This window comes from Lathyrus oleraceus, chromosome 5 (genome assembly GCF_024323335.1).
Source record: "Lathyrus oleraceus cultivar Zhongwan6 chromosome 5, CAAS_Psat_ZW6_1.0, whole genome shotgun sequence".
Lineage (NCBI taxonomy): Eukaryota > Viridiplantae > Streptophyta > Magnoliopsida > Fabales > Fabaceae > Lathyrus > Lathyrus oleraceus.
This window is the reverse complement of record NC_066583.1, coordinates 313,779,916-313,794,033: the sequence shown is the minus strand read 5'-3', so window position 1 is coordinate 313,794,033 and position 14,118 is coordinate 313,779,916. Positions and strand designations below refer to the sequence as shown.

At 34.5% G+C, this 14,118-nt stretch overlaps 2 protein-coding genes across 3 annotated transcripts; both read right to left on the bottom strand.

Moving 5' to 3' along the window:
* Positions 1-1,515: 1,515 nt before the first annotated feature.
* On the bottom strand, positions 1,516-3,875 carry LOC127084269 (CBBY-like protein). The gene is made up of 8 exons (XM_051024693.1): positions 3,467-3,875; positions 3,266-3,336; positions 3,024-3,182; positions 2,765-2,831; positions 2,370-2,465; positions 2,250-2,296; positions 1,871-1,951; positions 1,516-1,762 (listed from the first exon to the last, which is right to left on the bottom strand). The coding sequence occupies exons 1-8, from the start codon at positions 3,812-3,814 to the stop codon at positions 1,639-1,641; spliced, it is 993 nt and encodes a 330-aa protein (XP_050880650.1). The 5' UTR covers positions 3,815-3,875; the 3' UTR covers positions 1,516-1,638.
* A 968-nt stretch (positions 3,876-4,843) lies between these two features.
* LOC127084268 (probable UDP-N-acetylglucosamine--peptide N-acetylglucosaminyltransferase SPINDLY) lies at positions 4,844-9,762 on the bottom strand. 2 transcript variants are annotated; one of them, XM_051024691.1, is made up of 11 exons: positions 9,548-9,762; positions 9,162-9,378; positions 8,882-8,974; positions 8,708-8,809; positions 8,465-8,632; positions 8,241-8,329; positions 6,780-6,901; positions 6,466-6,647; positions 5,858-6,142; positions 5,500-5,647; positions 4,844-5,355 (listed from the first exon to the last, which is right to left on the bottom strand). In XM_051024691.1, exons 1-11 carry the CDS (start codon positions 9,673-9,675, stop codon positions 4,982-4,984), a joined length of 1,908 nt encoding a protein of 635 aa, XP_050880648.1. In that variant the 5' UTR covers positions 9,676-9,762; the 3' UTR covers positions 4,844-4,981. The 2 variants fall into 2 exon arrangements, with proteins under 2 accessions (XP_050880648.1, XP_050880649.1); XM_051024692.1 differs by having other exon boundaries at positions 9,162-9,357.
* Positions 9,763-14,118: the final 4,356 nt, after the last annotated feature.

The following is a 14,118-nucleotide window of genomic DNA, read 5'->3' as shown; positions in this document are numbered from 1 at the left end:
TCTTTTCCAAGGCCTTAGTGTTAACATATATTGTAAATTTTGTAAGGTTGTAATTTAAACCAAATGTCCATGACACCCCTAGGTTTAAACTGTGTGATCAAAATAAGTTTAATTGATAAAATAAAATAAAATAAATTTTAATAAAAACAAATAAATCAAACTTAATTAATTTATTTATTCTTATTTATTTTTCTCAATTAGTTTAAATAAAAAAACAAAATAAAAGGAATTAAAATTAATAAAAATCAAATGCGCAAAGATGCGGAAAAATAAACAACTGAATGCATTAAATAACCTACGTGAAATATAGATTAGTAAAATAGACAATCGCGGATTAAATATTGCATTTAAAAATACCCGGATAACAAGGCTCCAACTGATCAAAATGTGAACACGATTGATGCGGAAAAATAAAATGAGGACACCAAATTAGACTACGCGTGATATAGATCAATAAAATAGGCAGTTGCTGACCCAAACATGAAAACACAGTTCATTGATTTTACGCACAGTTGAGAAATCGATACAACTGATCTGTTGGTAAAATCGAACTTTTATTCTGAACAAAACAAAATAAAGTTGGTTGTTTAAAAATCTAAAATGCATTGACAAAATTGGGATATGACACTTCCAAAACCTTAAAAAATTACAAATTAGTCCTTAATAATTTTCAAATTTTACAAACTAATCCTTTAAAAAAATTTAAAATTACAAATGGATCCTTATTTATCAAGCTTTAAAGTTGAGCCCGAAAATTTTAAAATTTATAAAAATAATCTCAAAAATTTAATAATGAATAATTTTAATATTTTATTCAAATAAAAGAATTTAAAAGTAAATTAATTTCAATTGAATAATTTGAATTACTTAAAATTTTAAATTTTTTTTAAAATTTCATTTACCTCGTACAAACATATTCTAAGACTTTAATTGGAAATTTAGAGAGAAGGATAGAAAGGGCATCTGAAAAGTGGATTTGGAAAAAAATAGTGAAATCTATAATATTCTTTTATTAGAATGATTTTGTATAACATAACAAATGGATGTTTATTATAATTATATTTTTAACTTTTAGAATATTATAATAACATAAATTATAATTGAAGCATTTATGTAAATCTCTTCTTTAATACAATTTTTGAATTCCTCAAAGTAAAGAGTTTTTTTTAAATAAAAGTTTTTTCACCTGAATTTAGTTCATCGTTCTCTTTTTTTTCAAAGTTCTCTCTTCCCCTTTTTTTCCAAACTCAATCAAAAGTCCAAGTATACTCATTGTGACCAATCTGGTCATGCTAGAGATTGCTTTGAGCTTGTTAGATAACCAGAATGGTGGAATCATAACTATGACAAGGGAAAGAAGCATTCAAAGAAAACTTTCACCATTGTTTTTTTTTGTAGAAACAAAGACTGATAGAGAAGATGTTGGGAAAGGCTCAGCTTTGATAGCAACAGGAGGTAATGGTTGCATAGTACATGGATAATTGATTCAAGAGCCACACATTTACACAATCAATATAAGCATTAATCTTTTCATCATTGACTTAAGAGGGTGGTTCTGAAAACAAATGAGGAATTGAGCATTGATAGAAATATGAACAAGACTTGAATCATACAAAATCCAGATCACTTCACAGTTTTCTAACTGACATATTGTTTCTCGAGAAGGCTACCGCAAAATGCCAAATCGAATCTCTCCTCAGGAGGATCACCAATGAAGTCAAATACAGCATCTGCATTCAGGAAATCTTCATCTGCTGTATACCTGCATAATCCATTTGAGACCATGAAATTAGCTCGGTTGGTGAGTTAAGGGACATCGAAGGAGTTTAAAAACCTAAAGCTGCTTCGCAAAAAGTAAATAGGTACATACCCGCTCTTCGTTACTATACACTTCATTCCAGCTCCTTTAGCAGCTGCTAGGCCTATGGCACTGTCCTCGACCACAACGCATCTGTAAATAACAAATAAAGACATTTCACATTCAAATGCTGTTACAAACTAATCATAAAGAGTTAGTTATCAAACACTTTAAATTACATATGATATTTTAAAATTGAAAGGTTAAAAATGATTCTCTTCGATTATCTGCAAAATGCATCAAAATATCAACTTGTTTCTTTTACATGTAAATGAGTTCAGCTTAAGCCATCATAAAATTGATGCTGTATTAAAAACCTATTCAGCAACTGTAGAACTGTGTGACATTTATTTGAACCATAGTTTGAGAACGAGTTACTATCATAAGATACCTTGAAGGCTCGACACCGAGAGTGCTGGCTGCTAATAGATAAATGGCCTGTCAAAAGAGCATAACTCAATTAGCCACACGGATCAAAGCCAAATTAGCATTGGAATGATAAAAATCTTACTGGATCAGGCTTTTTGCGGGGAACTACGTCTCCTGCAAATATCTGGATTTTTTCTGCTCGCTCAGGTCCCAGTAAAAATGATACTATTGCAGAGACCTAAAATCAACTCACAATTTAAGTCCTGAGATGAAATACAAATAAATGCGGAATATTTAACTAGCACCTCTGATAATTAATCTACTAACGGTCGACATTCTAACAGCTCAAATCACCCGCATTGCACTTATGAATTAACTATGTAGCACCAACACTTATTGACGACGTGTTTGGAGTTTCACACATCTTGGTGTATGACTCCGATTCAACATCAATACATGTAGTTATATTCAATCGTTTTCATTATTCTAAGTTATCGGTGTTTACATTTCTGCATTAGTGTAAGTGATTATGCATACCGCCTTCTCATTGGAAGTGCTGCAAACTGCAACATTGACTCCTTGAGTTAAAGCCTGATCGATAAGCCTATATGTTGAATAGAAAGAAACACGTAATAAGATGAGGCGCAGAAATTAATTGTGAATAATGGAATTGAAAACTCAAGCTAGTAGGTGGAACCCGATAAATGAACTTATTTATATGGTTAACAGAGAATATTAAAAAAATAATGAGTTTGGATATATAAGATAAAAAATAGATAGTTAGATAGTAACCAACTTTGCAACACCTGGGCGAAGAGGCAACAGTTTTTTCTCAATAAGCACCATGAATAATTCCGTCTTTCGCTTGTGAAGTGAAGCTATGAAATCTTTCCTTTCTTGTTCGCCTGTCGGGGCATTCGCAGGCCAACCTGTCTTGTTAAAGTACGCTGTCATCCTACAAAAATAAAAACTCATAAATTGTAACTTTGAATTCAAAACATCGATACGAAAAGATATAAAAGTATTTGAATTACTTACCTTTCTTTTCCACCGCCGATTTTGAGCAATTCACCATACAATTCCACGTCCCATGTAACGCCTAGTTCTTTCTGCACAACTCGACAACAGATACACAAATGTTACATTAAAGCATTGCGTAGTAACAAACATTAAAAACTGTCTACAAGGCATCATAGCTAAACCACAGCTATGATGCCTTGACTGTTGTATGATACCTACCTCTTGGAAAGTATCGTTGAAAGAAATGCGGTGGCCATCTTTTTCAGTGTCGACAAGAACTCCATCACAGTCAAAAAGAAGAGCAGAGGGAAGCGTTGAAGCTTCTGAAGCTGAGGCTGAGCAACTCAACCTGCACGTTCTTCTGGTTGTTGGAGTTGATATCTTAAGAGAAGTGAAGGTGAAAGAGGATTTTGAGGTACAACTTTGTTCATGATCTTTGTTGTGTTTTAGGAGGCTTATTAGTGGTGTTGTTTTTGGTTGAGGAATTCGATTCAACAATGAAGAAGAGGAAATTGAGATGATGCTATTTGCTGATGCCATGGCCATAGCCTCAGCTTTCCCTTGCATACCAAATCATCAAACGCACTTCAATAACTACTTATCTGCTTCCTTTGAAGTGGGGCCGTTAATTGTGGTTTTCAACTTCCAACACAGGTTTGTTTTGATTAGGTTGGGTTGTCTTTCTTACTCTCCACGTGTCATTACTTATTTATATCCCACATTTCTCTCCCAGACCCCCTTTTGTTAGTTTTTTAAATGGTTGTTTGTTTTTCTTGAATGACATATAAATGATATTTTGTATTAGAATTTTTAAGATTAAAAAAAACTATTTGAAGGGTCGAATCCTTTGATCAAGAGACAAATTTGAAAGATACATGGTTAACTCTACCTTAATGCAAAATCATCAATCAGCAATTACATAACTTGAAATCTAAGAAGCCCGGACTCAGACACGGGACACGACACGGACACAAAGACCCCACTAATGTAAAAATCATAGGATACAGACACGGCTATATATATTTTATATATTAATATAATAATATAATTTATGGGCAAAATTTGTAAAGAGCTTAAAATGAGAAGCAAAATTTATATTTATTTAAGATAAAACAATCAAAAATTCTTTCAACACTTTCAAATAAATTTTAAACATAATAATTGACATTCATAGATAACTTGTGAAAACCGAAGCAATGGTGTATAAAGATGAAAATAATCAGAGAAGATAAAAGAATTTTGTGGAGACAAAAGTAATGACATATAAAAAAAATAAGGAATCCTAATTGTATTGTTTTTATAGTAAAAAAGTGGAATATGAAAGCTAAAAAACCTATTTATTTTTTAAATTTTGAAATTTTTTAAGTAGGACTTTTTTTTTTTAACAAAAATTTCTTGAATTTTCTGAATTGATCGTATCTGTGTCCGCAACAATTAAATTTTTCTTTTTTATTGGACACTTCAAAAACGTGTTTGATACGTGTCGTACGTGTATCGGTGTCTGACACGTGTCCGACACGTTATGTGAATGGCGTGTCGGAGCTTCATAGCTTGAAATTAACTAATAAAGAAAAAGAAAACTATATACCCAATTGCTATTTTCAAGGCAGGTAAGGATTCAAGTCCATGCCTATTTAATTTCAAATTGTTCATCTTTCAATATACAATTTCATTCCTCTCTGATTTGATTATTATAAATGGAGGTGCAGCAGAAGAGAGGAACTGCATACAACATCATTCTTTAAGAATACATGAGGAAAGGCCTTTGCATAGCTTCGACATTGTGGCAACCTTAATAGAGTTAGACTTGGCTGCATCTAGCATTGGATCTGATTGGAGTGCTTTCTCAAAACAATACTTGGCCTCTTCTAGCAGACCCTCGGCAACAAAAACAAGACCCAGATTGTTGAATGCGGGAGCATACCCAGGCTTTAGTTCAAGTGACTTTGTAAACATAGCCTTTGCAAGTTGATATTTTTTCTGATGGCGATAGAGAATTCCCAAATTGGATAGTATCACATGTGCTTCTTGTGTTGTCGCCAAAGATAAAGCCCGCTTGAATACTTCTTCAGCTTGTGATAGTTCTTCGGATAGTTGAAGTGAGACACCTATATTCAAATATGAAAACCTATAAGGAAACAGATATTTCGTTGAAAAAGGAGATGGAAAAGGGAGCTGAACTGAAGTGTCAAACTACAGTTGGAACCTGGAAATACAAAGGCATAGTATATCGTACTAGAGAAAATGCATACCGAGGTTAGACCATGCATAGCTGCAACCTTTGTCACGGGCAACAGCAGCTTTGAGGAATTTTTGTGATGTTTTGAATTGCCTAGCACAAAGATTGTGAAGGCCAAGTTGGTGCCACTGCACAACGTCATCCGGATCTTCTGTTATGGCCTAGTAAAAAAAGAACGATAAATCAAGCAACAATGTGAGATTGTATAACCATCAGAGACACGAAACATTTCACATCAGACTAGCTGCATAATATGCATGGTAAAAGCTCCATTAACAAGTGGATACTTTAAGATAAGGAACTGAAAATTTTCCATTTGCACAATAACTATCATATCTTTCAATATATCTTTAAGAAAGCAAATATATTACCTGCTTTAGACTGGAAACAGCACGCTCTTCCATTTCCTTCAGCCCATCCTGTTCACCTTCGTATGCTGCTGATATCTCATGCTGAGCCTTGTGAACCATTGCAAGCCCGGCCCATGCTATTGGAAGCTCAACCAAGGATGAATCGCCGTCTCTTATTATGGAAGCCATCTCATTTCCAGCACATGAAAGCAGTTCAGTTGGATCTTGAGATCTCTCTGCCTCCTTCATTCGATGGCTAGCAACAGCATATCGAGTAGACATGCAATTGGGTTCCAGTTTTGCTGCCTGGCAACAAAGGGAAGGAAAAAAGAAATAGTAAATCACAATCCGTATTGGCCAAAATATCCTCAGAAGATAGCTTAATAAAAATAATGAAGAAACATCAAAGTGACACTAACATAACACTAGCCAAAATGCAATACATGAAAAATCAATGCGAGTCATTCCATCTATCTCTAATCATGGAAAAAATGCCAAAAAAATTAGCTGTGAGAATTCGTTCAAGAGAATCAACTATCAAAACATTTCTCTCAAGAACAAGGACCAGGAAACCAAGAACAACCTCAACAAATACGTTAAAAATGACTGTAGCAAGGGGCCATGAGCACCTTCTCCAAGCACTTGCTGGAACTTCGATAATCCCCACTAATAGAAAATGCATAGGCAAGATTTGCCCAAATATGGGCTGATTTAGCATCTGCTTTAATTGCAGCTAACAAACATTCCTTAGCGACATTAGCAGCCATGGATTGTTCTTCCGAAGCACCATCAGAAGCATTTGCACCAGCACCTGGAATTGAAAAAACCACATGACTAAAAATGAAAACCATATTGCAAAAATTTTGCCAATCACTACATAATCATATGAAAGGACAAATCAAGATAATATCGCATGAGCGCATAGATCATATAATCATAGTACCTGCTACAACTGAAGCATATTTACACAAAAGAAGGGCAGCATAATTGACCAGAGCTGCAGGATGGTTTTGATCTTTTAGGATCAACTCTTGGAAACACTTAGCAGATAATTCCAAATTTCCTCTGAAGGCAATTTAGTTAGTAACAATAATGAAGAAAGACATAAATGGAATAAAAACTCATATAAACTCTTTTCAATCAAAGCCACAAAAATATTGGTATTTCTCAAATAATTCAATGGACTAGCAAGAGAACTGTTATAAAACCAACCACTATTAAATACATGTGGAAGTCTCCATTCTAAATTTCCCGCCACAGTTAACAATGGAGGAAAGCCAAAAATGAACCTTATAAAGCTGCCATATGTATAGGTATAAGAACGAAACCATGACCCAACAAATCCAAAGATCCAATCCAAACCAATTAATTGGTTCGGTTTTTGTCTATGCTCAGGTCTAAACCAAATGGACCAGACTAATCAAACCTGGCCTTTATTGGTTCGGGTATCGGTTTCGCATCATTCAAAACCAATCACCCGAGATCTAGCCGAAACAGTTATATTTTATTAATATTTCTTTTATTTCAACTGTATTAGTAGAGTTATCTAAAAAACAGTGTTGTTGATGGCAGATGGCGGTCCATGGCGGAGAGTCAAAATCCCGCCATACCAGCCGCTTTGCGGCGCTGTTATAGCGGATTATGGCGGAAAAACCCGCAATATTGGCCGATATTTACCATGACGGTGAGCCGAAAAACCTCCATGTATATCCGCCATAGCGGCCATGGCACCGCTATTTGATAATACTGCCAAAAAATATGTTGTATTTATGTATTTTTCAATCATTATATATTAGTTTCCTCATTGGAGCTTAAGTACTTCTTTTAATGGTATAAAAATCTAAAGCGTTTGAAAAACAACGTAGATTATTTATAGATTATATAAAATACGTTTTTTTAATTTTTAAAAAGTCAGTTTGATTGAACCAAACCACACAATCTTCATTGATTTGGTTTAGTTTGGATTGTGTGAAAAAATATTACAAAAACCAAACCAAATCAAAAAGACTATTTTTTATTGGTTCGGATTCTCTTACACCCCTAGCCTAGCCATTTTCACCATAAAATGCCATAGAGCTTCCATCCTTCACAATTGGCCATGGTAGTTGTAAAAAAATATGTGACCGCAACCCGCCATGGCCCGTATTTTACAGCATTGTTCCTGCCTAAACCAATACTCTTAATCTCTTCCATATGGTGTTAATTGTGGGTTATTGAAGGTTAACGCTTCCCTAAAAATGAAAGACATTATCATCACATATACATGAGAATGAATCTCACATTTGTTACAGACTAATGTGTACAACTTAATTTGAAGAGTTAAATCAAACACAATAGCATCCCAAGCATATCATTTTATTTATTTTTTATAAATTAAAAAGCGGTAATTACCATTTGAACTTACATTTGAAGATAAGCTATTCCAAGGTTACCGAGGCAGTCATAGTTCTCTGGTGCAATGGCTAACAAGGATGACAAAACTGAGATAGCACTCTACACCAGGGTTTGGAGTTTATATTGGTCCAGGAAAAATGGGGAAAAAGGTAGTCACGTCAATTACTAAAATCGAAACATCATATATGCCTTGAGAACATTAAAGTGTATGGAAAAGAGTGAACAAAGTTGTACCTGCACACGCCCAGTTTTAAGAAGGATAAAACCCAATGTATTCCATACAGCCGCCTGCCTGATATCTGATTGCATTGATTCTTTCAATTTAGAAAGAATTTCCTCAAGTTCGTGAGGTTCAAGTTCTTTGTCAGAACCATTTTCTGATGAACTTTCTACTATCAGGCACTATAAGGATCATAACAACATGTCAATAAACAGAAAGACTATAATCAGTAATTTATCAAACTAAGATTATTGCACCTGTGCATGGTGAATCTGAACTAAAGAAAGGAACTCTGCCCTATCAATCTCAATCTCAGGCCTGAGTAATATCTCTTCGGCCTTCTCATAAGCCAATACAGCCTGAAAAAAAATTAATAACCTAATGAGCAACCTATATGTAGAAACCGTAACAGGTAAATTCCGAATAACTACCTTTTGAGGTTGGTTTAATCTTTGGTACATCAAGCCTAGTATAAAATGAGCATGAGCATTTTTGGGCATCTTCCTCGCAACATGAACCAATCCCTAAAATTATAACCTGTTTCGTCAGCAACAGACCACAACAACGGCCATACTCATGAAAATAAATTACTATGTCAAATATTACGTCTAATAGCTATCTATTCTGACTAAGTGGAATTCTAAAGCGCGGATAATAATATAAACGAATGGTAAATATAGCAAATGATACTAATTTCTAAATTAAACTCACAGTCTTCATGCTGCTAACTTTTTCTTCCCGCAAAGAAGGAGGACCTTGAACATGTTGATCACCATCCGCATCAACTCCGCAGTCAATAGAAGAATCAGTCTTACTAGGTTTGGAACGGTATTTCCCCGGTTTGTTCAACTTCTTACCTTCGCCGTCATTACTATCGGTGTCTTTGGACAACAAACTCTTATCTTGACTGTTTTCATCGTTTATCAAACTATACATTAATACAATTACAATATTACATTATAGCACATTTGCAGATACAGTTTAATTCATAGTTTCAGTTCAATTTCATTGGAATTCTAAGTTCGAGAATTCAAAATCTATAGATGGAAAATTATGGAAAAATTGAAATGAAGAAAAGTGAGGTGAGAAAGAAAAACCTGATAGTTTCAGGATGTGGAGGAGGGAGAAGTGGAGAATCGTCGTCGTCGGCTTCTGGAGGATCGACGTTGAGGTTAAGTCTCTTCAAGCTTGACCTTTCTACTGAATCTCCCAAATTCTCAGCCATTTCTCGTCAGTTAGGTTTCGCATTCTGTGTTTCATACTTTCATATATGTACTTTTTCTTATGCGCCCTTGTTCTTGTGTTTTTTAGAAAGAAAAAAAAGTTATTTTTAAATTTTGTATATTTTGTTGTGTTTGTCCGGTTAAATAAATTACAGACCAAAAATAAATAAATAAGTGATTTTAAGAATTTAATGTTAAAAAATACAAGAAATTTATCTTAAAAGTTTGTTTAGATGGAAAATCTCTCTTTCAATTTAATCATAGATCTTTGGTTCTAACTCAATCCCCGACGTGTCGAATTTCTTTCGGAGAGTTTTGACACTTATTATAGTCCTCCTAAATTCGACTGTTTATTCACTAAAGTTGCGCGCAAAGGATATCCTTTACCATAAAATATATTGTCATGCAATTTTCTAGAAAGCTCAAAGAAACCACCAACGGTAATTGTATGTAAAATTTAATTATTCAAAAAAAATAGAATATGCACTTACAGGACAATCAATCACTACTCTGCCAAATCATACTTACATTTTAAAATTATTTTGATGATACCATAGATTGTTGGTTTTTTATTGGACGGTAGTGTAAAACTATTTTACACGCTTAGTGCGTGCCCATTAAGAATTATTATTGAGAGTAGAAATTATGATAATTATAACAGTAATGGCAAAGACCGAGAAAAAAGATTGACAAAATATTTAGATAGAAATGATTAGTATTAAACAACAATATAATGCCTAAGTGAGGAAGAATCGATTTCTTGAGACATCAAAAATACACGCATATATCCTTTGGGTGAGTTGGGATGATATGCGTAAGCCTAAAATTAAAGGGGTTAGGTGTGAGGGATCATCGACTGGTTAATTTAGCTTTACTGACGAAGTGGGGATGGAGGTTGCTTATAGAAGATTATGAGCTCCGGAAGATATTCTGATAGCCAGATACATAAATATTTATATCTCCTCTCATATTGGAGATAGAGCGATGGGCTTCTGCGTTTCTCCATCCTTATGGAAAGAGATATCTCTTCTTGGATCAAAAGCGGAAAGTAGTTTAGACTGGCCTTTAGAGGATAATGTTAGGAAAGTGGGGTCGGGTTTTCATACTAACTTTTGAGAGGTTCCTTGGCACCCCCTTAAAGTCTAAGTTTATTTATTTGTTCTCTAATTCTCTCCAGCAAGAAAGGATGATGGGTGAGATAGAAGTGGTTTATAATGGGATCCTGACCTAGAATCTTAGCTGGAGGGGATCTTTCTTTCTTAAAGAGATGACTCTGGTGGAGGAGGGTCATGCCTTGCTTAGAAATGTTACCCTTACACTAGACATATATGAGTGAAATTATAAGCACTCTAGTGATGACTCTTTTCTTTCGGTATCTACTTACCTTGCCCAGAGGGTAGGAGTGTACACGGGTTGGGTTGGATTGGGTTTGGCCTAACTCATTACTCAACTCGTTCAAACTTCAATAGGTTGAGTTGATTGTCCAATCCGTAATTTCACGATTAAAACCGACTCAAACTGATCCGTTCATTTATGCGTTGGGTTGGATTGATTTCGCGGGTTATGTTTCAAATAAAAAAATATTTATTTGATACTTTTTTCGGTTAAAAAAAAGTAAAACAATTCAATACAATTACACTTATTTCTAATGAGTTGTTACTAGTCAGTTTTATTTCTGTAGGTTATTAGACTTCACTTGCTTTTAACTCTCAAAGAATCCACTATAAATGTTAGGGGATATGTTGTCTTTTAGGTGAGTCATTGTTATTTCTTACACGTCTCATAACACAAGCTCTACAAGCTTGAAATATGAACACAAACTCATAAAATTATTTTAATGTTAGTTTATACATCAAAGTTGTATAATGTATATGTAGCTTCAATTTCTCTATAAGTGTACATTTTTAGTGGTTACCCTTTTTTAATTTCTTCTCTCACGATTTACATCACTAATTTATGGTGAACTTTTCTTGGTTTGATCATTTTCTTGTTTTGTATTCTACTATTTGGATTGGTGTATCTGTGACTTGAAATTTAGTATTCTTGAGAAAGGTTTTTCAACTTTAGTTTATAAACAAAACCACATTCATGTCTCATCTATTATGTATTTTAACCAATATGTATTTCCACAATAGATGACGTAGAAAGATGTTTCATGTTGAATTTTGACAAAGTTGTGTAAGTTAAAGTTGTTGCTTATTACATGCATTCCTAGATGAATGGCTGATAGATATTGTGTTAAGTGAGAATCTAATGGTTTTGGCTCCTTAAATAAAGATTTTGTTGGAATATTATCTTATAATATGAACCAAAAATAATATTATTGTTGAATTGTAATTTCTTGTGTCGAAGCAGGTTGCTCGATAGAGCAAGGAAGTGTCGAACCGCCTAGTGTGATGAGTTATGTTAGTGCGTTGAAGTGTCGAAGCATGTTGCTTCACACAGGATTTCGACTTGTGCCTATTTTAGTAGTGTTATCTATTTTGGACTTTTATAGTTTTGGGCTTTTCCTTGAGGTCCAAGTTAACTTAAATCTATAAATAGAGGGAGTGGCCCTTATTTTTTGTAATGAAGTGAATAGAGTATTCATAACATTGTAATTCACAGTATTTTGCAGTTGCAAAGTGAATAAGAAGTTTTCCACAGTTTGTGGGCAGAGAGAAACTCTGCAGAATTTTATTACTCTTCTCCTTCATAGTTCTTTACACTCTTTCTTTCTCCATTTTTCTTTTCTTTTCATTGCTATTGAGTGGGTAATAACAATCTTGCTCATCAAGATTGATTGAAATTCTCCATAGGTTTTGGTGGATTTCCAACATCTGGTATCAAGAGCTCCGATTTAATCCATTCGTGGGAAGAAAATCACCATGGCAACGAATCATCCAAACGGGCATTATCCAACAAATCTTCTGATTCTCAAGAACAATAATTGTGAGAATTGGCGCAAGCAGACAAAAGGTTGTGTTCTGTTATCAAGATCTTTGGGATCTTATGAAGGAATGAGTAACAACGCTTGCAGAAAATGCGACAGATCAAGAAAATGTTGTACATAAAGAATTGAAGAAGAAAGATTATAAAGCTCTCTTTATAATCCATCAATATGTTGATGCAGATAACTTTGAAAAGGTTAGTGATGTAGAGTCTGCGAAAGAAGCATGGGAGATTCTGGAGAAATTGTTTGGAGGCGCAGAGAAGGTGAAAGAGGTGAGATTACAAACTCACAAAAGGACGTATGAATTGCTTCATATGGAAGACAATGAAAGCATAACTGATTTTGTTGGTTCTAAGTGTTGGCAGCAATTTTGGTAGAACAAAGAGTGTTCACAAGATGTTATGTGTGATGTCTTAACATAAGATATCATGTGTACCTGCTGGAGTTCAAATGGAAAACATAATTATGCAGGATTGTTTCAGTATGTCATACACCATGTCATGGCATCTGATATTATGTACCTGCTGGAATTTAAGAAACATAATTATGAAGGATTGTTTCAGGATGTCATACACAATGTCATGGCATTTGATATGGTTGTACCTGCTGGAAATTATAAATGGAATTATGGAATTATGCAGGATTGTTCCAGGATGTCAGACCCGATGTCATGACATCTTGTGCACAGAACATTCAGTATGAATGTCTGGTGTTTTGTGATTGCACAATTAATGGCAATCTATGTATGATTGAAGATCTGATTTGCAGGCGCATTCAATCATGGATTACAACCTGATTTACTTATTTTCCAAAGAGATTTAACCAGCTGTCATGAGAAGATTTAATTGGAAAATAGATTTAGGGTTTTCAAGATGTCCAAGCCCAGCTGAATGCTTCTATAAATAGGACATGGAAAACCTGATTTGTTACACAACCAATACTGAGCAAAATACTGAGTGAGAGCTAGGGTTTGTGTCTTGTTTAGTCGTGAGACTTGTAAGCCATTCAAGTCATCCATTGATGATTGAATTGGTCTGGTTTGTGGTTGTAATTTGTGACTTTAAAGCTGTTAAGCAAGAGTGTGTGTCTACTTGATCAAAGTTGTTAAGCAAGATCAAGTGTGTGTCTACTTGATCAAAGTTGTTAAGCAAGATCAAGTGTGTGTCTTCTTGATCAAAGTTGTTAAGCAAGATCAAGAGTGTGTCTTCTTGATTGAAACTGTGAAGTAAAATCAAGAGTGTGTTATTGAAAAGTGTTTTCTTTTCACAAGGGACTGTTGTTTAAAATCACATGTGTGATTGTAGGGAAGTGAGTGGGTTCTCATATCTAAGAGTGCTTAGGTAGAAATTGCACGGGTAGAGATTATGTGAGAAAGACTGTAACTTGTTGAAGTGTACGGAGAGTCTTTGAACTGATTCTATTTTAGTGAATTTCCTTCCTGGCTTGGTAGCCCCCAGATGTAGGTGAGTTGGACCGAACTGGGTTAACAATTACTTGTGTCTTTTGCAGTATT